Here is a 24,427-nt window from a genome sequence, read left to right on the forward strand (position 1 = left end):
AAAAAAGTCGGGCGTTCGTGTCGAAAATTAACTTTAAAAATGCGCGAAACATGCTTCGTCACCGTAATTCGTCTGATTTGCGTAAGGTTAACGATTTATTACGTCACAATCGCGGTCTGTTACGTCACAATAGTGGTATATTACATACGTTACAGCCTTGTTTTTTCCCACTGTTTTAACCAACGCTTATATATACACACGCTTGGACACAATCGCACTGACCAATCAGAATGTTCTGCCGTGTCACGGTTCATTGCAGTTACATATAAATATTTACATCAATTGTTTACGTAATAATGAATTATAGAATCAATGAAAATAGTATGGTTAGAGTCGGAAAAATGTTTAAACTTTATAATAAAATTCGAAGAGTGACGTTCGGAACGTTAACCTCAGCATTGTAGTTGGTCTTTTGGGAATCGGGAGCGTTGTTGGTTGGCACCACATTAAGCAGGTCTAATGTTTGATTATGTCTTAACTCAGATTTTGTGTAGTAAACATATTTTTTGCTAATCATACATAGATTTCGTTATGGACTCTTTTGTCAATAAATTAGAAGATACGATGGAACAAATTCTGGTAGAAATAAACATTACGGACCAAACTGCTAAAGCAAACTTTGATTGCAATATATGCTTAAAAAACTTTAATACAAAAAGAGGATTGCAGACACATCAAGCTAAAAAGCATTTCGTAACAACCGCTGCAACTGTTACGGATCTCCAATTGCAAAGCTTCTGGAAAACCGCACTGGAGGGAGCAATAAAGTATACACCACAACCAACAGAAGCAAAATTAACCCCACATTTGGCCTCCAAAATACTTCACGTCTGCAACTCAAACAGTTCACCTCAAGATTTCACGCAGTATTTCATGAAATTTCTTCACACAACAGACCTGAATGTGTTTAATAGAACAGTAATGATTGAACTTTTAACTATTATAATAAACCATAAAACTAAAAAATCTGTGCCCGAAACGTATACAAACATTGAAAATTTAACAGAATTGGAGCAGGAGGTATGTGTATATATAGGAGGCAGAGTTTTGCGAACTATTTATTACAAAACTGGATACCAGGAGTTGCTGAGTCTAAAAGGTCCAAGTTCAGTAACTTTTAAAAATTGCTGGGGTTTAAGTAATACAGGAAAGAACATTTTCACAGAAGCAGAAATTAAAGTAAAAAAAGAATTACAACAGAATGAAAAACTAGATTCAGTATTAATTGCAGAAGAGGTTATAGGAGAAGACAAGCATGGCTGTATTGAGCAATGGCTTACTTTAGAAGATTCAACACATAGTGTAGGAACCAGCATCATTGGAGCTTTGATTGAAAAGTACGTTCGTACAAGAGGACATTCTTTTGCCAGGCGTATAACACAGCTCTTTCAGTCCAGTTCTAATAAAATTGGAAAAGGCAGAACAGCATTACGTCAGAACTTAAATATTCGTAATTAGGAACTTAAATTATTTGTTGCTTTTCTCTAAAAATTAGATTATTTGTTGCTTTTAAATAGATTATTATTCACATTTAAGTGTTTTAAATAATTGCATATATATAATTTATGTTTTAGAATCTTTAGATCACTTCGTTTAATTCCAATTGCTTATAATTTTTTATAATGTCAAAACAATGTTGTATTCCAACTTGTCCCAGCAAGCGCCCAGGAGATTCTTTATATAAAGTGCCAGCTAAGAGGTTTGTCAAATCGGAACAGTTTGAATGGGCACAAAATTTGGAAAAAATTGTGTATGGAATGAGAGCAGATCAGGATATAAAAGAACTTTTCAAAAGAGACAGTGTAAAAATCTGCGAAAAGCACTTTCTTTCAGACGATTTTCTTATGGGTAAGTCATTAAATTGAATAAAGGTTTTTTAATCGGCCACATTTAACCACAATTTTAATCGGCCTTCGCTTTAGGTACATGTTCAAAACAACTTAAAGTTGGTGCATTGCCAACAGTAAATTTGCCAAAGACCACACCAGAACCAAAAAATAGAAAGGCACCATATATAAGAAAGCCATTACCAAAATATACCTCCTTCTCAAAGTTCAAATTAGATGTCAAAAAATATTGCAACGCTAATGAATTGGATTTTCAAGACAACCCCAACTGGATCTGCATTAAACAACCATCTTCATACGATCAACCTATTTATACAATTAATATAAAATCAAATTTTGAAAAAAATATTTTATATTATGGTTGGGCATGCTGCTGCATACAACTTCAATCATATGACTTGACAGCAGAGCATTTCAGAAATTTTATAACATGTATTAAAAGACAAAGAGTCTGTAATGGCATACCAAATGATATTTGCTTTACGAAAAGCTCCAGTGCAGAAGTTGTGGATCACAACGTAATCCAATCTTGCCAACCATTTCAGAATTCCTGTTCAAAAACCATATCCCTTGCAAGAAGGTACGCGTTTCCCATTTCATTACATAGCTGTAAATAAACATAACAAAAGGACATTTCCTCCATAACAAATATTTACTATTGAGCATAATATTTTTAAACATCAGATCAGTCAAATGTCAAATATTTGTTATGGAGGAAATGTCTAAAAGCAGTTGCAGTGAATGCACAAGAGTGACCTATCAACTCAATAAATGTAAAATGGCAAGAGAGAGTTATGAAAACAAGTACAAAAAGCTGCCTCTTCGTCGAGTGGATCCAAATACAGCAATTCCTTCACGTGTAAAAACTACAATCGTCCAAGCTAATTTAAGGCGAGTAATTTATTTAAAGAAATTTTATTTGTTTTATATCGAGATAAATAATTACAGAATTGAGAACCTACAATGTAAAGTAAGGGACATGTTAACCAGAACAGAACAGTTAGTCACTTTGACAGAAGAGGAAGGTGAAGATTTAAAAAGCTGTATGGCTGCAGGTTAACTTATAATTGAGGTTTTAAACTATATCGGTTAAACTTACTGTTTCGTTGTCTCACAGTTCGAAAATCCGGCAAGTTAGACACTTTTGGTAAAATCTTTTGGGATGAACAGCAAGTCCTTAACTCTGTAGAAAAAAAGAAAAACCGTTATCACAGTGAGCTTATCAGGTATTAGAGCAAACATTCTTTTGGGCATGCATTAGTCATTACCTTAACACACTTAAACCAACAGATTTTGTTTGCTTTTGTATGCAAAAGGACCACAAGCTTACAGAATGTTACAGGATACAAGTTTGCTTATTTTGCCATCTCTGAGAACTTTGCGTCGTTACAGGTTCAATTGGACTTCCATTTTTGACAGTTAATAAACTCCTACTTTCTTCGCAGAAATGCACAAAAGCTAGAAGTTGGATTTGACTTAAACTACATTAAAAAAATGTACCAACCTGGAAAAATAACTGATCACCGAAATCAGGTTGTGATCATCATTGATGAAATGAAAATCAAAGGTAGGTTAGGATTATACAACAACAGTAAATTTGATTGTAAAAGTCAAAATTTTAGAGGAACTAGTTTTCCAATCTAGCACAAACAAATTTCTTGGGTTTGTTGATCTGGGTGATCTATCAGCACCAAAAAGAAATGTTGCAACAAATGCGTTGGGCTTTTACGTTAAAGGTATAAAATGTCATTACATTATTCAAAGTATGCAGCTTTTATAAAGTAACAAAGACAGAAAAAAATATTTATCCAGGAATAACCAATTGCAACATATCAGCACTCATTGGCCATTTTGCAACAACCAACATCCAGGGATACCAGTTGGTTGCATTGTGCACCAAATTAATGAGTGCTCTTTATAATATTGGGAACTTATGGACACTTGCCATTATAGGTAAAAACCACAGTAAATGTACACAATTTTTAACTACCTTTAACTGTACATTTGTCCCATATTCTTGTTTAGGGGATGGATGTAATGCAAATAGAAGCATGTTCAGATTGCTGTCGGGAATCCCGTCAAATGCGGCACTTCAGCATGCTGCTCCACACCCTGTGGATTCTACAAAGTAAATATATATGATTTTTTTCAAAATCTCAAATAGTTAGCACTCAAGCCACTAGTTACTAATCTCAGTAAAAATAATATATATAAGCATTCCTATAATAATTGCAGAAAACTGTACTTCATAAGTGATCCAAGTCATCTTATAAAAACAGCCAGGAATAACCTATTAAGCAGTCGAGCTAGTTCCCTGAGCAGCAAATATTTATGGAATACAGAGGACATGGTTTGGTCAGACATCGAACAAATATATGAGGAAGAGTGCAGCACGGGGGCAGAATCACTGGTAGAATTACCAAAACTAACAATTCGACACATATATCCAAATTCATACGATAAAATGAAAGTAAATTTAGCTGCACAGGTACTATCAAATTCTGTTAGTGCAGCACTGAGGAAAAGAGGGAAAAGTGTAAGCGCTCAATATTGTAGTTTGTGGAACAAGTTTTTTGATATTGCCAATTCAAACCTACATCAAACAAACCCACTCAAAGCACCCTTCACACAAATCAACGACGAAAGGCTTAAATGGTTGGAGCAAGACTTTAATTCTTATTTTAAAGACTGGCAGTACAAGGTTTCTTTGCGCAAGAAGCAAAATGGTGAAACATTTAGCCTGCAAGAACAAAAAAAGATGCTAATTTCCACCACTACCCTTGAAGGGCTTTATATAACCAGCAGGTCACTAGTTGACATTAGCAGATTGTTACTAAAAAATGGAGCTGAATTTGTAATATTAAAACGTCTGTCCCAAGATGTATTGGAAGCCTATTTCGGACAAATTCGCGAACAAGGGGGAGGGTGCAGAAATCCCAATATGCAGCAGTTTGCCCAAAGGTCGAATGCTGTGAAGACAGCAAGAGGCATTAAACGGACATTTGCAGGAAACATTACCTGTCCGCTTTAAACTGTTCAGCAGCAGTTATACCTTTCTTTTGTTAAGTTAAAGCACGTGTAAGGTTTATGTATATATATATATAATTTTGATTAATCTGTTATTGTTTTTTTGTTATTACACAAAACTTTTGAAACTTGTTCACTTGGTGCCAATTATATAATAACAACACAGACCTAAGCTATCGATCACCTGTATCTGCTGGGGCACAGAAATTCATCTTTTATTCATGCATCCTCGCAAACACCACGACGCGGATAACAAGCTGAGAGGTCCTTCGCACACACGCGACAGTAGCAGAAAGAGGATTTAAAGCGGTTCATTCTACCAACCACGTGCAAATGTTCATAGAAATGTTTTATAACTTGATTACTAGTTACTTCATAGAAAGCTTATTACTTTTTTATAAATGTTTTATTAATGTTTTATTTACCAAAATATACTAAAATATATGGACAAATTGTAATGGTTAAATTGCCCCTTTTGTAACTGCAACGAAGCGTGACGCGGCAGACTCTCCTGATTGTTTACTCCTCTTCAGGAGAAAGAAAGAAACAAAGACGAAGAAAAGAGTGTCCAAGCGTGTATATATATAAGCGTTGGTTTTAACGTAGGAATCAAACGTAACAATACGCATTCTATGACGTAATAATCTAACCTTGGTTTAATTCATAACGGCTGGTGTGGAAAATACGGTGACGCAGCATGATTTCGTGCACTTTTAAAGTTAATTTTCGACACGAACGCCCGAGTTTTTTCAAAACAAAATTATACAGTGGGTATCAGGGAGACCTAAGGAACATTTTGAAACAAAAATTTCAGGTGGCCACCAGCTAAAGGATTACCCAATACATGTTGTATTGTATGGGTAAATTTCTACTTGTGCCTTTGATTTAAAACCCCCCAAAATTAATTTTATTTTTAAACTTTAGATTTATTAACTTTTGAAACCATTTATTGTAAAATAAAAAAGGGGTAAATCAGATTTTAGTTTACCTGCGTTTATATCAGTATTCAGTAGTGTATGGTTTTAGCTGCTGCTTCTTGGTGATAGTCATGCTTCATTTGGTACGCTTATTGACCTTTTGGGCACACAAGTGCACCAACCTTTGTGGCGAATGTCTGTAGCACTTTACGGTGCAAAATGTACACGTCAGATAACATTCCAACACATTTAATCAAAGAGATTAAAACCAATCTCTTTGCATTTAATAGTGATGAACGTATCAGTTTTAGTTTTGGGTTTAAAATTCACAAAATCTACTTGATTAGTGTCTGTAGTTAAAAGTTATTATTTTAATTTAGCATAAACCAGAGTCCGACTCTGGTTTAAACCTAAGACACGTGGACAATTAATAAAAATAAGAGATTGTACCACATACACTTGAAACATATTGCATTTCTGCAATATTAATACAAACAAACATCCATGATATTGCATCCCAAAAAGGTGGTTTCCCAGACGTCATGAAATTGTAAACATCAACAAAAAACTTTCCCTCAATAAAATGAAAGTCGTAAAATTAGGAGATTTGATTTTTTGCGAGCCGTGAGTACAGCGAATATCATATTATGTGCAGTCTAGTTACATGTACAACACACTTGTATATGCGGTGCAAGTTTATAACCTTTATGAAAATGAATGTATATAAATACTAATATGCATACACCAACACCACTAAACGCTTTTGCCAGAATGCCAGTGATGTAACTACATTTTCGTAAGGAAAACAGTATGCAGTAACGTGATTTTAGTATTGATTATAAGAAGTACCAATTCCTTCACAGTTTTGCGTCTTTTTTTTGTAAAATAAAAATGAAAATAATATGTACGGGTTATTGGAAAACTGGGACCAAGAGCATGTCAAAAGCTTTGTCTGATCTTGGTTACAATGTTTATGATTACGCTGAGCAATTGTTTTTCTTGAAAAGTTTGTGGTACAAATTTTTTGATGGAACAATTACAGATGAAGACATTTATAATGCTTTTAAAGATGTGGACGTCATTATTGATGGGCCAGCTATAGCATTTTGGGAAGAAATATACAGGGTGTTTCCTAATGCAAAGGTGCAAAAAATGCTTTTTTTAAGTAAATAACCCGTTTGAATACAACCCTAAATATAAACAGTACACCTAATTTTTTCCTCTCCTACCCTTTCTTTCTATTTTGGCGAGTTTAAATTAACAATTTTTGTGCAGGTTTTCTGATGCGAACTCCTGCAAAAATATGTTGAAAAAATCCTCAGCAGCATAAATTAAGCTTCTAATGTGGAATGGTGTTTTGTTAAATACACAGTTGTGTTAAATATAATACACTGCTAACATTTCAGGTGATTCACACAATCAGAGATGAAGACAAATGGTGGAAAAGCTTCAAGGGAATGCAGGATAAATTTTATGGCACTTTCGGGATATTTCGATTTCTGTTTTTTCTCTCACCTACCGGGTATTATATAATGCATTTGGGAAGCAAATTATGTAAGAAACAAATAAACGAAGTTGTGTGATTTTTAAATTCCTGACATTTTTCAGTTAATTATGCTTACGGCATTGAGAATATGCTGTTAGTATTGAAATGGTCAAGCAACGAAAGGTTGTACAAGCTCAAATACAGAAAACACAATGCGTATGTGCTGCATACTGTACCTGAAAACAAGCGACTAGTGCATGAACCTTCACATGGCTGGAAACCTTTATGTGAGTACTTGGACATGGAGGTTCCTGATAAGCCGTATCCACACCAGAACAAGGATGCAAGCATATTTACCACAGAGCTAAACACCAATCCACTCTTCTGTAAAATGTTTCAAGAATTCAAAATATTTCTTTGTATCGTTGTGGTTGTTCTGGCAGCTGCAGCCCTGTGGTTTTTCAAGTGAAATCCCCAGGCGTTTCACTGCGTGTAAATGTAATCTGCCATTTCCCTTGGCTATTAGTATTAATTGTGCAGTATGTTTGCCTTTATTACTGATACGAATGAAATTGATGATATTCCGATTTTATTAAAAAACTGCAATCATGATGTAAGCCATAACAAACATGCATTATGTGAATGATTCTATGCTATGTTGTTCATAAGCAAAATGATGATTTAGAAAATGGCGACAATTGAAATGTAAAGAAAATTGCACAGAAACATCACAAACAAGCAGGTACAGAATACTAATGATGAAATGGTCAATGTTACTGCTGTAGGACCGGAGTTAGCTAATATAGTGACAGTGTTTATAATGTCAGTATTCTAAAGTTGGCAAGTTTGATTACTAGATTACAGTTAAAAGAATCGTGCCTACAATAAATCACTTTTAGTCAATTCTAACAGTGTGAAACCTGAATAAAACAATTCCTTTTCGAAAATCGGCAAATAATGGCAAATATGCTTTCATGGTCAATTAAAGGCATACGTAGGATGAAATAACACTATTAAATTTAGCGCATACAATAATAATTTGTAGGCGGTTTGCTTATCAGCAGTACATCTAAGCTAGGAGGTAGCTACACCTAATTTGAAACACACAAACACATGATTAATATAAAAGATATCAGCAAAGGAGGGTCATAGACTTGGGATGAGTCGTCGCATTCTTCTGCTGATTAATCTCTTTCTATTCCCTAAACATAAAAACAAATTGTCAGTGCCAATACACAGTTTTTAAACACAACAAAACATAAATCTCAACTTACATTTTCTTTGTTTTACCATTTTCATCGCTAAAAGCCTCATACTCTCTGGTGTCATCGACTTCATTGGCTTTTCCAGTTAAAACTTTGTAGGCCATGTTTACAATGAACTGTAGAAAATATAGTTAACATCGTAAAGCTACAAAAGGCAACATAACATGACAGTGGGGAAATTATAGGATGTCAGGTTTAAGGAGAAATTTCAAACAAACTTATAAAATATTTATCATAGTTAAAAATACTGCTTGTTTGTCTAATAGACAATAACTACTACATAACTTGAAATATTAGGCATTTTTTTATACAGCTAAGGTCCCACAGTGCATACTTGGGGTTTAAGCCAGGGTTGGCCCATTGCTCTGTATATTGCCCATCTTTAACTTACTCCTACTCGTACACTACTATAAAAAACTAAAAAAAAAACAATTGAATATGTTATGTCTTATGGCTATGATACTGAACAGTTTGGGAAATGATTTAAAATTACAGCAACAATAACATAACATTGAACAGTCCAACAAGTAACTGCACAACTTTAAATATTGTCATACCATAAACCAGTAAACATTCATAGCAAGCAGAATCCACAGCAAACCGTTGAAGAAATGGTAGAAGGCAATGTCTCTGGTCACCATCTGACTCACATATCCGGCTGCATACATGGCTTTCAGCGGGTACCAGTACAACCGAAATACATACCTGTTAAACAATATAAAACAAGCCTAGTTAGGCTATACATTCTGTTTGGGAACAAAAAGCAGAACTGGACCAATACAAAACACAATCTAAAGCAGATTTTTTTGGCCTATTTAATACAGGTCTGCATTTTGATTTAGTGTAAGATCACAGTATTGATTTTGCCAAGAAAACATTGCAACTTTAATTGATAAGTCTGTTTGCTATTTGACAAGCTAGATGTAGCAATTGCTGATGTATGTTATATGTTCAGAAACACTGCTGATGTCGGTTAAATGTTTATAGTTACTTATGAGTAATACATTTGCATTGTGTCAGTCTGTTATATAATAACAACCAGGAAACTGGGTCGTGATATTTCATTCAAATGCCAGCAATGTGATACTTTATATTATAGAACTACTCAAATTTCATAAAGTAATTTTGATTGGGTGTATTTAGACACCCCTATGCAGGCTATGCTTGCATAGCACTGAAGCTAAGAAATTCAAATTTGTGTTATTTTCTTAAAAAACGTGACTAGTTGACATGTTTGGCCTTGCACGTTTTGGCAAGGTAACAAATAACTTAAAATAAGCATTACCAAATTAATTTGTTACAACCTATTTACTCAAAATTACAACTATTGGGGAATAGATATCAAAAGGATGGTACATAAAAAATTCTGGTTTTCGTAAATACAAAAATATTTAACATATCATTGTGGTGTTGATAGTGTTTTACAAGTAACGTTACTGAAAAAGCATAAAACCAGTGTATTATAGTATCACGACTTAATCACACGTCAAAAGACGCCTGACACATGCATGTGTACAGGATGTATCTTTAGCGTGCTTAAAAGTGTACAGTTATTAATACACGTAATGGTGACGTGGGCTGTTAGACTGGGATGGATGGTTCAATATACATTCATAATAGCAGTAGGCACAAGGTATTGTATAAATATAGACAACCACTTATTGTAAATTTCCTTCTGCGTGGGTGTGAAAAACCGGTTGTTCCAGTGTCAAACATTATATTTATAGGTCTGTGCTTGTAAAGCGAGAAAGAGACAAAATAAAAGCATGGGTAATTTAAATGGAAGTTATAGAATTTACCAATTTGTTCAAATTTCATACCGTACAACAAAACCACATTAAAAATAAATTTTCTAAAAAAAATGCAAAACATAATCGAAGCTTAAAATATACAGTCCGGACCGTTTTAACTAAATAATGAAACGTGATACAGTTGTCCACTATTTAATCTTTAAATACTGTTCATTCAGAAATTTTCTACATAAATTGTCTTACCATGCAACACCAAACAGAATAAAACCAATTGTTGAGATTGTGTCACAGACAGCATACCACCATCCACCTTTAGTTTTATAATACACTGCAAGTTTCGTGCCCTCAAGCAAAATGTCAGTTATATCATGAAGAAAAAGAATTAATACCCCAACATTAGTGAATCTGTAAAAATATGTATCTTATCTGATATACCGACATATTATATGAATATATGACCATACTATTTAACTTTCAAAGTATAATGGACAAGACATATGAATCTGAATGACTAACCAGTAATAACCAAAAAAATCAAACTGTCATTTATCCAAAATATCATCATTTTTCATTGATGTGAAATACAAGCTTTAAACAGTTTATTTAGAATCTTGCGAATGGCCAACAAAAAGTTGTAGTTATCAAAAAACAAAAAATGTAATATGTAAATTGATTTGTTTCTTTGATATGTATATATAAGTTATTACTATTAGACATTACCTGAATATGTAAGAAAAGCCTATAAGCAGCATTGTGACGAAATGGTGAGCCAACATCACAACAGAGTCCTTTCTCCATACATCAACGAATAATGTGGCATATACAGAATGTATGTAAAAGCTGAATTGCACCATGTATGCAATGTATATCTCAGATGGTACTTCAGCACCAGACCTCCAGCCTAAAATGATTAATTTAAAAAGATGAAAATTTTACTAGAATTTGATAAAAATATTTGAAAATAAGGTGTAGTACCATAGAAAGTTGAAGGCGCGTCGTAAAAATAGTTGTGGGTCGTAAAAAAGAGAATGTAGATGGAGTAGGACCATGTACAGGAGTAAAAGAGGAGTTTCCAAGCACTTTCTGGCGCTTTTCTCGTTTCTTTTTTACCCAGAGACGAAGCAATTGCAATTGGCTGTAAATATAAACTCATATTAAAAAATGAACAATTAACAATGACTCTTATACATACCTTTAAAATGTATAGTGTAACCACTGATCTGAGAGCAGTCCATAACAGGGCTAAAAATACAGCGTAATAAAGGTCCTTCCACGCCACAACTCCATACCGTTTTACAGTGGACATCCAGCCCTTTGGAGTCTTTTGCATGGGTTCTAAATCCCTCCAAGTTTCAGACATAGTGCCAAGAACGTCATTAAAAAATTGCGAATAAGAAGGGTATGTAAAGTTGTAATTGACCCTTTCCAGAGCCATGTTGGATCACTATAACTGCTTGACCACACTGCTAACCTTCTTAAACCTCAAATTAAAAGCGAGCACAGATTAGTTGCAATATACAAACAGATATAATGTTTCTATTTAACCTCGGACTTTATTCTTTACACTGAGCAAACAAACTGAAATAAACATTCGTTCTTCTGTTTGAACAATCACCATACAATAAAGCTGTATCAATATTTCAGAATGATCTAACATACACCGTCATACCGCTATGAGTACATAAACGTGATCAGTGTTGCGTATTACCCAGTAACGCAGACATACGTAAGCATACAGCGGTTAGAAGAGGAGTGGCCTTGATAAATAAAGCTGACGAATTAAATTACAAGTTATTTTTTCCCATGCACAGCATACTGTCAGTGGAAAACTAAGGTTCTCCTGCAGAGAAGTAATTAACAGACCAGTCGGATCTGCCTGTATACGCTACTACACCTTCGATGTGTAACTAGTTACGAATGAGCACGCTTGTTGCATTTCTTGCTTTAAATATAATCTCGGGCGACCTCTAGCGATTTGCTTTTACAGAATGCATTGCAAACTAGTGTTTAACATCGGGGCTCAACTGCTTTGTACTATGCAAACTTTATTGCAAACTAGTTTCCTCTTTACAGTTTTCACTATGACAAGTGAATGCTAAAACATTTCTTTATAAACTCAAAAGAACTATAGACAAGTAACAAAGTTGTATATCCTGCTACACAAGAGCACTTGACGAGCGATAAACCGTCACATTAGCGCCGTTTAATCTGTTATAAAAACAACTCCACAGTTTTGTGTTAACATTTACTGGTTTATTCCGCAGACTAATTTCAATGGTTTTAAATTAACTTCTTGTGATGACCTTGATTAATTTACCGAACAATAATAACTTTACTGTTTTATGAGCAACGGTTCATTTCTTAAGTCATATATAAAAAAACATTGTCTATTTCCCGATTCTTTTCATTAAACTGCTATTGTGAACAGACTTAATTTTAGCTATTTTCCTTTGTTCTTCTCGCCGCTTTACCTCCATCAGCTTCGAAAGAAATGACAAAGGAACATCAAGGGATAGAAATGGGTTTCTCCCCAGAGCTGGTTTTCTTGTAGTTAAATGCACTGTAGTACTTCTGTTCGGCTGAATAAAAATTGAATTCTTTACTCGAGGAATGGCATGCAAGCCACAACAACTCGGACTGCGACGTGTCTTGCGGTTGACAGCAGGTGCTGCGTATTCTTCCTTGTAATCGGTAATGGTTAAAGAACCCAGCGCCACTCCGTCCAACAGAAGCGGCGACGACGTGCCAACGTGGAATTTCCCGTCTACCAGCTGGACGCCCAAGGACATTGCCAATACTACGAAAACCACTACGGTAACTAAAACCATCTCTGCCAAACCTTTAATACTATTACCATATACACACCGCCGCGTTAGGGTGCATTACCGGTCTCGCATTAAATGAACCACGGATAAAGCAAAAGGGCGATTGAATCTATTTTGGTCACACAAGACTGCTGTGTGTCTGTATCAGCGGCAGAACTTCGGGTAATTGCAATAGATACGAGACGAATTGGGTCATTGGCATTTTATCAGTGATAGGGTAAGCTTGTTTTTGCCGACGCTAAGTGGACCAAGCGCGTTTTTAATACGAACATAAAAATGCACCAATATCCTAATGGTGTTTTAAACAATCAACAACGGTTTTTAGGAGTCGTGAGGATACGGTTTTATAAATTATTTAATAGTATTTGTTTACAACCAACTGGGACAAGAAAATAGAATAAAAAGTGTCCCATCGTGCCCCATTCTACTATAATTGTTAATTCACATATCCGCTCAACTACACAAAAGCCTAACGTTAAACAAAAAAAATAACATTCCAAGTGTTGTCATCACGGCGTTAGAGAATTTTTATTGTCATTGTGTTTTGCAATCATGAGTTGTAGCTCTTGCGCTAAAGGTGTTACATTCGTTGTCACCGAATTGTAGCAATCATAGGATTCTCCACTTTCATTAGATGCACGAGCCTATACACAAGTACAAAAATAATTACATGAGGGCAAGGGTAACTATAACCATAAAATGGGTACCTCTTTATATTTTTCTTTAAATCTAGTCGATGGGATACCGAAAAACAACAGGAATTGTTCTTGAACCCATGCGACTGCCAGCACTTCGGTATGAACGTTCTCGCCCATTTTTCGTTTGTGTCGAACTTTATGGAAAGTGTCGCCGACAACAGCAGCGAAAAGATTGAGGAATATTCCGATGACGAGCATCATGAATGAACCGAAGTAAATTGCCCACCAACTCTCCGATGATACGCCGTGTTCGGGCTGCTGGACGTCCATACCGGCCATAAGAGAAAACAGGGCGGTACCCGCAGCAGCTATGTGCCTGAAGTCAAACTTATTATTGCCGAACAACAGCACGCCAAAGTGACCGTAAGCTATGATGAAAACCAGAACTACGAAACTGACGCTGATCAGCTGGTTTTGCGAGCGAGATAAAGTCCTCATCATCAGCGACACCACGCGACTGCCACGGAATAGTTTGAGTGACCGCATGTAAGCAGTAAAGGCAACAGCGCTCATGAGTAAAAAGTAGTTCACATTGTGGTATGCAGGTGTTGAAAATGCCGCATATTTCCCAGGGTCTTTTCTGTACGCTTGAGTTACGGCAATGCCAGTGGTAATGTGATAGTAATACGCGGAATATGCAGCCACAGTTAGACCAACGCTAAGAGCGCTTAAACCGTTCCATAAATCGACAACAACATTATAGATTCCTCGAGCAGTCCAACGCGATGCGTGAAATTGCACGAATAAATCGAACACGATGATACATGCAACTCCTAGATGTAAAACCTGAAGTATCATCACTATGAAGTCGACTATGTTATAAATATACACAGGCCTATAGCTGTGAGTCTGATGGCACAAATTCACGCCGCCTTCAGCCAGGAACTCGGCTACCAATGTGACAGCAGTTACGTGTCGAGCAGACGGGGTGATATACGAAAATTGCACAAACACAGCAGCAGTGGCATTGTCAATCCATAGAGAATTTTTCAGGCCAGCAACGACCGGCAAAATATCATCGCTGGTGTACCCAAGGTCTACAACGTACCCACCATAGGGATACATGGAGCGCCGAATAGAGTTCCCCAGAGCCAGCTTTGTTCCGAAATCCTCTCCAACATTAAGGTACTGCCAAGCGCTGGTAGTTTGAGACTTATGGTCGTCTTTCTCTTGTTTGTTATCAGCAGACGTCCACGTAGGTCCGAAGTCGCCCGTCTCGTAATATATCAAATCATCCACTTCGAAATTGTTGGGCTTACAAGTCTTTTTTAGCACCTTGTTTGGGAGAGTAGGGCATGGGTATGGTTTGATCCTGGTCTGTCGAATTCTAATCGGGCCGAGCATGTCAAAACGGTCAGCAATGGCGGCTTCATTTTCTTTAAAAAGAGCAGGTACTAAGCCGTCTTCTAAAAACTCGAAAACGTCTCCTCTCGCTTGAATTTCGTAGAACGAGGTGACAAAGTAATCCCTAGCGCGGTTGTGGAGACGCAGAAGCCGCCAGTCTCTTTGCAACACAATAAGAGCAGTGACAAACACAGCGAGCAAGGTCCAGGAAATTGCTTCCAACCAATAGCGCCGTACTTGTGTCACTGCCACTCTCAACTTTCCAGCTCTAACCAAACCTTCCTCCGTTGGGAATCTGTAACACCACGGCCGCTTCACAATTTCCCCAGCCCTTTTAATGCCACCAAATGACACGAAGCCAACAACATCTTCACCAAGTATGCTTGCTTTTTCTGCCAAGTTTGCTATTGACACACGGTCCAAATTAACGTATTGCTTTTTCAAGTCATTCCATTTAGCCAGGGCACGTAATCGGGCCCACTTCCCCGTGAAACCCACCCAGTCTTTTCTCTGCACTGCAGAACGGCCGTAAGAAGCGAACCAAGTCGCCATAAGCACCATTCTGATCGGCGAAACGACGAACATATTCTGAAAAATCGACAACGCAAACGTGAAAATCCAATTAAAGAACTTGGAATTCCCATACTGCAAGCCGTATACCACGGTTAAAAACGAGCAAAGAGCGACGTGGAAAAACACTAACAACCATGCAAACCATCTGCACCAATCTGGTAGAAACCAACGTTCAACATCGTCCTTTAAAAACATCTCCTTATTTAAACTACTTTGACCTGCGGTGTCATCAAACTTAGCATCAGCATTACTCTTTTGAGGAGATTTTTTTCCAATATTCAATTCAATATCGCTGATACTGATCGCATCTTGATTAGAACTATGCTCTGAAGTTTCCAATGAACTGCTTTTCGTGTAATTATCCACTTTTATGCTAAAACTAGATGAAAATTTCGTTTTGGAACTCTTAGCTTGAGCTTCAATGTTACTGTTTTGTTTAGAATACTTTTCTACAGGCCTATTCATTTCAATATCACTAATACTGATCGCATCTTGATTAGAACCATGTTCTGAAGTTGCCAGTGAATTGTTTTTCATGTAGTCATCTACTTTTATGCTTATAACAGATTGAGGTGTTGGTTTCACTGTATTAGATGGGATTTTTGACATTTTCCGATTTGACTGAAAACTCTCTTTTGAGCTTTTTGCTAAGCTGTTGCGGGAATCACGAATATTCGTGAAGTCACGAACTGATACATGAACATGTTCATTATTTTTACTCTTTTCAGAGTCTGCGGACATATTAATTTGACTTGTGCCTGGCTTATCTTGACTTGTGAACGGTGTATTTTCTCCTGGAAGAGGAAAACTATCAGATGAAAATTTTCTTTCGGAATTCTCAGATGGGGCTTCACTGTATTGTATATCTTCTTCTACAATAGGCCTATTCATTTCAATATCGCTGATACTGATGTCATCTTGATTAGAACTATGTTCTGAAGGTTCCCAATTCTCACTTTCAATGTAGTTATCAACTTTTTTGCTTAAATCAGATGAAGGTATCTGATGCACTGTATTAGATGGGTTAATTGACATTTTTTGATTCGGCTTAAAAGACTGTGTTGACAACTTTGCTGGGTTTTCAGAAGAATCACGAATTTCTGTCAGGGCCCGAACTGATACATGAAAATGATCTTTATTTTTCCTTTTTTCCGAGTCGGACTCCGCAGACATATCAATTCTACTCTGACCCCCCTTATTTTGACTAGTTGATGGTGTATGTTCTTCTTGATGAGGAAAACCATCGGATGAAAATTTTCTTTCTGAATTCTCAGATGGGGCTTCACTGTATTGTATATCTTCTTCTATAATATGCTTATTTATTTCAATATCGCCGATACTAATGTCATCTAGATTAGAACTATGTTCTGAAGGTTCCCAATTCTCACTTTCAATGTAGTTATCAACTTTTTTGCTTAAATCAGACGAAGGTATCTGATGCACTGAATTAGATGGAATTAGTGACATTTTTTCATTTGGCTTAAAAGCCTGCGTTGACAACTTTGTTAGGCTGTCAGAAGAATCACGAATTTCTGTAAAGCCCCGAACAGATTCATTAAAATGTTTACCATTCTTACTACTTTTAGAGTTCGCAGACATATCAATTCCACTTGTACCGGGCTTATTTTGACTTGTGGACGGTGTATTTTCCCCTGGAAGGGAAAAACCATCAGATGAAAATTTTCTTTCAGAATTCTCAGATGGGGCTTCACTGTATTGTACATCTTCTTCTACAATAGGCCCATTCATTTCAATATCGCTGATACTGATGTCATCTTGATTAGAACTATGTTCTGAAGGTTCCCAATTCTCACTTTCAATGTAGTTATCAACTTTTTTGCCTAAATCAGATGAAGGTATCTGATGCACTGAATTAGATGGGGTAATTGACATTTTTTGATTCGGCTTAAAAGCCTGTGTTGACAACTTTGTTAGGCTTTCAGAAGAATCACAAATTTCTGTAAAGCTCCGAACCGATTCATGAAAATGTTTACCATTCTTACTACTTTTAGAGTTTGCAGACATATCAATTCCACTTGTACCGGGCTTATTTTGACTTGTGGACGGTGTATTTTCCCCTGGAAGGGGAAAACCATCAGAAGAAAATTTTCTTTCAGAATTCTCAGATGGGGCTTCACTGTATTGTATATCTTCTTCTATAATATGCTTATTTATTTCAATATCGCTGATACTAATGTCATCTAGATTAGAACTATGTTCTGAAGGTTCCCAATTCTCACTTTCAATGTAGTTATCAACTTTTTTACTTAAATCAGATGAAGGTATCTCATGCACTGTATTAGATGGAATTAGTGACATTTTTTCATTTGGCTTAAAAGCCTGAGTTGGCAACTTTGCAAGGCTGTCGGAAGAATCACGAATTTCTGTCAGGTCCCGAACGGAAACATGAAAATGTTCTTTATTTTTCCTTTTTTCTGAGTCGGACTCCGTAGACATATCAATTTTACTCTGACCCCCCTTATTTTGACTAGTGGATCGTGTATTTTTTCCTGGAAGAGCAAAACCATCAGATAAAAATTTTCTTTCGGAATTCTTAGATGGGGCTTCACTGTGTTGTATATCTTCTTCTATAATTGGCCCATTCATTTCAATATCGCTAATACTGATGTCATCCTGATTAGAGCTATGTTCCGAAGGTTCCCATGTCTCACTTTCAATGTAGTTATCTACTTTTTTGCTTAAATCAGATGAAGGTATGTGATGTACTGTATTAGATGGAATTCTTGACATTTTCTGATTTGGCTTAAGAGCCTGAGTTGACAACTTTGCAAGGCTGTCAGAAGAATCAAGAATTTCTGTCAGGTCCCGAACTGATACATGAAAATGTTTACCATTTTTACTACTTTTAGAGTTCGCAGACATATCATTTTGACTTGTACCTGCCTTATTTTGACTTGTGGACAGTGTATTTTCTCCTGGAAGAGAAAAACCATCGGATAAAAATTTTCTTTCAGAATTCTCAGATGGGACTTCACTGTATTGTACATCTTCTTCTACAACAGGCCTATTCATTTCAATATCGCTGATACTGATGTCATCTTGATTAGAACTATGTTCTGAATGTTCCCAATTCTCACTTTCAAAGTAATTATCTACTTTTTTGCTTAAATCAGATGAAGGTATCTGATGCACTGTATTAGATGGGTTAATTGACATTTCCTGATCCTGCTTAAAAGCCTGCGTTGACCATTTTGAAAAGCTTTCACAAGAATCACGAATTTCTGTAAAGTCCCGAACTGATACATGAAAATGTTTACCATTTTTACTACTTTTAGAGTTTGCAGACATATCATTTTGACTTGTACCTGCCTTATTACGACTTGTGGACGATTTATTTTTTCCTGGAAGAGGAAAACCATCAGATGAAAATTTTCTTTCAGAATTCTCAGATGGGACTTCACTGTATTGTATATTTTCTTCTACAACAGGCCTATTCATTTCAATATCGCTGATACTGATGTCATCTTGGTAAAAACTATGTTCTGAATGTTCCCATGTCTCACTTTCAATGTAGTTATCCCTTTTTTTGCCTAAATCAGATGAAGGTATCTGATGTACTGTATTAGATGGAATTAGTGAGACTTTTTGATTTGGCCTAAAAGCCTGTGTTGACCATTTTGAAAAGCTCTCGCAGGAATCACGAATCTCTGTCAGGTCTCGAATTGAAACGCGGAGATGATCATCATTTTCGCTATCTTCAGAGATATCACTGTCATCAGCAAACATGTCAGTTCGACTTGTACCTGGCTTATCATGACTTGTGGATGGTGTATTTTCCTCTGTAGGGGGGAAATTTGATGAGGATGTTTTCTTGTTTGTTTCTTTTTTATCATCAATTACACCAGCACTTCCATACGGCACTGAATTTCGAGGGGCAAGCAAATTATTATTTTGAGTGTTCTGCTTGAAATGCGTTTGTTTGGTTTCACTGAAATTGGATAATTTGGTCCGAAAGTAAGTTGTTTTGGCAGATCTTTGTTTTTGTCTCCATTTACCAATTAGTTGCATTACACTTGAACCAAGACCTCTTTCAGCAGAAAATTTCGCCTCTGATGGTTTTAGCTTTCTGCAAAACATTAAAAAAAGTAACATTTAACTAGAAAGACGCAGCAGAAACATAGTTAAACATTAATAAATTACAAAAAGTGTTATTTGGCAAATTTTTGCACGAAAAAGAATTAATGAGGTACAAATAGTTAAGCACGCAAAACAAACTTTCGTCACAACGGAAAGTTACAAGCACTCTCTTAAAACTCTTTAATTTCTCACCTAAAAAGAAAGTTCACCAATATGTTGATTGGAGCAAGCACAACTGCTGCTTCAACGCTGGCCACCATTGCCGACAAGTTAATGTTAACATAGCCCAGATTTATTTGGTAGATTGTGGACTGAAATGTGTCATAAAACATGATGCTGGCTAACATGCAACCAAACACTGCAACCATGCAACATGCAGTGCGCTGTACTCTTGTGAATGTACTGCATGGGGCCCTGTAATAATGAATGGTAAGCAGTGTGAATAAACAGACCTTCCAAAATGAAAGTTAACCAAATATAAAATAGATCGATGACTAGCATGACTGTAACGAGTAGGCATAGAATTTAATAAATATAAAAGTGTAGCTCTTATAAAGCATATACTAAAGTATGACCCTCTCAGTACTTCCAACAGATGAAAAATTAGGATGTACATGTAAGTGTAAATATATATCTTGGCAATTATTATCCAGTAAACAAACTTTTTTAGCTTTCTTTTTAAGCTCTTTTAATTTATACTACCACACATTTTAGCCTTCTTCCATTTATATTGACAACCTATTTTTATGATAAAAGTAAATTGTCATTAAAATGGGGGTACCTATTTAGTGCTGAGGTCCATACGTTGGAATCACGTAACAGCTCAACAAATCTCATTCTCCAAACATTTCCAAATGTAAGAACGTCTTTTTCTGAAGAAATATTCAATCCCACTTGGCAGGAGTAAGGAAAGAGATCAAGAGACAACCATGTATTTGCAATAAAAAACGAAGGTGTATGTGTCTCACTCATGTCGTACACAACAACTCTATTTAACCTCCAAGATGGATGAAGGCCTGTAGTAGATTCCAAAATCAAATTTCCAATATTAAAAAAAAAATTAAAATAAAATATTATAAATACAATTTACAGTAAAATTAAAAATTGTTAAAAACAGAAAGCCAGAAACTGAACCTGTGTTATCGTGCCAGAGGTGGACTTTTTTAATTTTTTGAAGAGAAACACTTGAAGAGATAAGGAAGGAATCAACACCTCCTCTTCGGAGGACTTTCCTTGATTCATCACTGATTACATGAGGATCACTCCTCCTTCCATCTTCATCTTCCAGGATGATTGTAACATTGGCAGTTGTTCCGGCATTTTTAGTGATGCCAGTGAAAATGACAACTTCATAAGCATGGTCATCACCGGGATCGGAGTCGTTTGGTATAATAATCTCACGAACTTTTTCATCATTCCTATCCGCTCTAAAATATATTTTTTAATTTTGTTTTGTTATCAATTTGAAATGGATAGATACAATACATTAATACCTTAATTAGATTTTTATACGAAGTTTATATTATATTTCATGCATTAAAAATGTTGTATTAATAAAATTATTAAGTCACAGTAAAACATACATAAATATATTACAGTTCTAACCACCAAAAAGAACATCCTTGTATAATAAACATTTTTTATCATTTTAAATATGATTGTGAAGGCTAAGAAACGCAAAATAAAAATGATATACGGTGTAGCAACAAACTGTTAAACGACAGCATTATATTGTATGTACATACCTGGCTGCCCACATAAATGCTGGTAAAAATATAAGCCACCATAAAGTAATGATGAGAGTAACATAATGGTTGGTTTGTAGTTGAGCCAGCAAGAAAAGCATGTCCGAAAATTCAATGGTGTTTGGAATGACGATTAAACTGGCAGCAAAAACCATTGGTACCTGTGTTCAACATATTGTAAAATGACGAATTATTAAAAAATATATTGATTTAAACTGACAATGAGATAGGAATTAGCAGCAAAACAGTGTGCAGCATTTTATGGTAAAATTATTTGTACAACATATCGGTTTAAGGAACAACAGTTAATAAATAATCTGACAGGAATCTATAATACATGTTTGGAAATTTGGATAATCATTGCTGTGTAAATCTATGAGTTTAAATAAAGCCATATTAACCCAGTATTTGAAATACACTTACACTGGTTAGAATTCCAGAGTTTGAAACTGAGTTTCTTTCAGATAATTGACATTGGCAATGTAGCTTTCCACCCACCACCAGTCTGCCTTCACCACATTTCTTTGTGTCCCATCCATTAAGTTTATAGTTCCACACATAACATTCTGCCTTGATCACATTTACTGTAATCTGGGGAACAAGGAGTGTGTGTACAAGATACACAAAACAGCAACCTTTTCAAACAAAATGTGCAAATTCAGATTGCCAAAACTTAAGACTGATTGCTTTCTTGGGAAATGTTTAAAATAAGATTTATAGGAGCAACATTCATTTATTCTACATAAACATTCCATGTCAGTTTCAAAAGACACTTAACATCATTTTTTAAACCTTGTGGTCACTAAATTGCTAACCAGGGTAGAAAAACAAAAATTTGCATATGTCGTAACATGTAACGTGTACTAGATGTAGGGCACTCGTATTCAAACAACTGTCAGTGTAAACCTGATACACAAGGGTAAATCAGTGTTATTCATTCAATTACATGAAAAAAATATATATATAAATTTTCAAACATGTTTAGAAGACTAACTTGATAATAATTAAACATAAATGGCTCGTCTGTCAGCTAGGTGTAGCGACCAAGCCTATTTTCTTTCAGTTAAATGTAAATATTTTTTACTGTAAGCGTGTTTTAACAACTGTTGTTTTGTCGCTATATCCTGTATTTTCGATTAAAACAATTTTAATTATCGCTACCGTTATTGAACGTACAAATAAAGTTACTATTATTATTATTTACCGATTGATAATTATCTACATCATTAATATCTCGTTCTTTGAACAAAGCATCTTCCTGTAAGTCCTCAACTAACATTGTCACTTCAGATGAAGAAGAAGGACCATGCCCTCGAATTTCATCCAAGAGACTTTTATTGGTTGGGATGCTCCAAGGATCACTTGAGAATGAATTAACTCTCATTCCGTTATCCATGTTTGGCAAAGTAACAGTTTTAATAACTTCATAATTTTTTGAACAATTTCCTACAGGATTGCAACTGCCCGAATTCGTGAGTTCTCTTGAAAAACTGACACGAATACATGGAGATCTTGGGATTCTGCATGGCTTTCTAGGCCTTAAAACTATGAATGCAAGTGTACGATCTTGTAATGATCTCCCATTAAAAGGTTGTGCAGATCTTTTAATCTTGGTATTGGAGTTGTCAATGTTTAAGTTTAATTTGACTTCTACAGATCCACATTCGCCTTTGTTTACTGCAACCTTCGAGTTCGAGTTGCTTTTAATGCTACCATTGCATGGTGGGGGAAGCAGAAGTTTGGCAATTGCTTTTTGATCTACTGAATCATTTTGGGCATTTGCAGAGGGTTTTAGAGGCAACAGAATTTCAAAAGTGTTACTGGATACCCTACCAGATTGAACGTTTGAATTATTTGGAGCTTTGAAAAGTGAAAGTGAAACAGTTGGAAGATTGACTTCTGCATTTACATTATCACTTGAAATGGAAGTTCCAGAATTAAATGGGCTGTAATACATGGTGGAAAGGGCAAATGGAGCTTTTTGAACTGAATCTGAAATGTCTGTTGGTAACAATATGCTGGAGCCTTCAGCATTATTTCCAATAGGGAGAAATGTATTTGATGCTTCTATATATCCTATATCCACAGATTCTTGCTCAGAAACAAAAAATGTCTTTTCACTTTCCCCAGGTTTTAGAAGCTCTAATAGCATAGAATGGACTTTTACTTTATCTTCAAGCATTTTAATTTGATCTTTAGGATGGGGCACTCTGGCGGCAAATTTGGTTGCATCGGTCAGAGCTTTTAGAGTAGACACACCTGCCTCTTTAAACTTTCTAGAGTTGGTTAAAATTGATGACGAATCAGTTTCTATCAAGTAGTTGATTGTCACATTAATTAGATGACGAAGAGGTACAGTCACATTTCTGACATCTTTATCCGTGAACCTGGTTGACCAGGACTTCAAAACATTTGGTATTACTCCCATAAGTTGCGAAACTGTTTCTGGGTTTGTCACTTTTATTTTTCCTAGATCTTTCAATATTTTTGAGCAAGCAACTACAGAAAGATCTAAAAAAATATAAATTTATTATTGAATTTGTTAAAGTTAATATTACAAATGCAATACTTACCAGAAGAACTCGATTTTGGTTTAGTTAATGAGGATGCAGATATTATAAGCCTAATTGCATCATCAATGCTTCCAGCTTTAACCAATCTAGAAAGTTGTGAAACATGCTTTTCTTTTCCTATATGTATAAATTTATCACTCAAAACTTAAACATAGTAGAAAATCGCTGCTATTACTGTGGGCGTATGTGTCCTTAAGCAAGACACTTAACAGCAATTGCTCCAACTCAGTGGTCACTAATAAGTTGTCCAAATTATCAGCCATAGATAAAAAATGAAA

The 24,427-nt window shown here is 35.7% G+C and overlaps 4 protein-coding genes across 11 annotated transcripts in view; 1 reads left to right on the plus strand and 3 right to left on the minus strand.

The window, feature by feature from the left end:
* LOC149736611 (uncharacterized) overlaps positions 1-6,422 on the minus strand; it is a 32,831-nt gene extending 26,409 nt beyond the window's left edge. For all 7 annotated transcript variants that reach the window (XM_089877253.1, XM_089877256.1, XM_089877255.1 and 4 more), the window contains exon 1: positions 5,863-6,422. The gene's annotated coding sequence lies outside the window, so the exon portion shown is untranslated. The remainder of the gene's footprint in view (positions 1-5,862) is intronic.
* A 117-nt stretch (positions 6,423-6,539) lies between these two features.
* On the plus strand, positions 6,540-7,905 carry LOC149736614 (uncharacterized). Its single transcript, XM_089877350.1, has 3 exons — positions 6,540-6,934; positions 7,198-7,345; positions 7,400-7,905. The coding sequence occupies exons 1-3, from the start codon at positions 6,683-6,685 to the stop codon at positions 7,744-7,746; spliced, it is 747 nt and encodes a 248-aa protein (XP_089733476.1). The 5' UTR covers positions 6,540-6,682; the 3' UTR covers positions 7,747-7,905.
* Positions 7,850-12,212, minus strand: LOC149736615 (ceramide synthase 1-like). Of its 2 annotated transcripts, XM_089877332.1 has the most exons (7): positions 11,486-12,192; positions 11,269-11,428; positions 11,014-11,194; positions 10,537-10,698; positions 9,100-9,247; positions 8,552-8,658; positions 7,850-8,479 (listed from the first exon to the last, which is right to left on the minus strand). In XM_089877332.1, exons 1-7 carry the CDS (start codon positions 11,726-11,728, stop codon positions 8,473-8,475), a joined length of 1,008 nt encoding a protein of 335 aa, XP_089733458.1. In that variant the 5' UTR covers positions 11,729-12,192; the 3' UTR covers positions 7,850-8,472. The 2 variants fall into 2 exon arrangements, with proteins under 2 accessions (XP_089733458.1, XP_089733459.1); XM_089877333.1 differs by lacking the exon at positions 10,537-10,698 and having other exon boundaries at positions 11,486-12,212.
* Positions 12,213-12,524: 312 nt separating this feature from the next.
* LOC149736616 (uncharacterized) lies at positions 12,525-24,264 on the minus strand. The gene is made up of 9 exons (XM_089877244.1): positions 24,150-24,264; positions 22,781-24,087; positions 22,000-22,167; positions 21,577-21,737; positions 20,966-21,258; positions 20,613-20,847; positions 20,024-20,245; positions 13,826-19,820; positions 12,525-13,762 (listed from the first exon to the last, which is right to left on the minus strand). Exons 2-9 carry the CDS (start codon positions 24,002-24,004, stop codon positions 13,628-13,630), a joined length of 8,433 nt encoding a protein of 2,810 aa, XP_089733370.1. The 5' UTR covers positions 24,005-24,087; positions 24,150-24,264; the 3' UTR covers positions 12,525-13,627.
* Between the last annotated feature and the right edge of the window lie 163 nt (positions 24,265-24,427).

Source organism: Ciona robusta, chromosome 4 (assembly GCF_009617815.1).
Source record: "Ciona robusta chromosome 4, ASM961781v2".
Classification (NCBI taxonomy): Eukaryota; Metazoa; Chordata; class Ascidiacea; order Phlebobranchia; family Cionidae; genus Ciona; species Ciona robusta.

Coding starts and splice junctions, on each gene's coding strand:
- LOC149736614 (XM_089877350.1), top strand. CDS start 6,683: ATGAAAATAATATGTACGGGTTATTGGAAAACTGGGACCAAGAGCATG. Junction 6,935..7,197: donor GGGTGTTTCCTAATGCAAAG/GTGCAAAAAATG, acceptor CTAACATTTCAG/GTGATTCACACAATCAGAGA. Junction 7,346..7,399: donor GCATTTGGGAAGCAAATTAT/GTAAGAAACAAA, acceptor GACATTTTTCAG/TTAATTATGCTTACGGCATT.
- LOC149736616 (XM_089877244.1), bottom strand. CDS start 24,004: ATGGGAGTAATACCAAATGTTTTGAAGTCCTGGTCAACCAGGTTCACG. Junction 21,259..21,576: donor GCATTTATGTGGGCAGCCAG/GTATGTACATAC, acceptor AATATATTTTAG/AGCGGATAGGAATGATGAAA. Junction 19,821..20,023: donor TTGGTGAACTTTCTTTTTAG/GTGAGAAATTAA, acceptor AATGTTTTGCAG/AAAGCTAAAACCATCAGAGG.
- LOC149736615 (XM_089877332.1), bottom strand. CDS start 11,728: ATGGCTCTGGAAAGGGTCAATTACAACTTTACATACCCTTCTTATTCG. Junction 11,429..11,485: donor TTACACTATACATTTTAAAG/GTATGTATAAGA, acceptor TTATATTTACAG/CCAATTGCAATTGCTTCGTC. Junction 11,195..11,268: donor CGCGCCTTCAACTTTCTATG/GTACTACACCTT, acceptor TAATCATTTTAG/GCTGGAGGTCTGGTGCTGAA.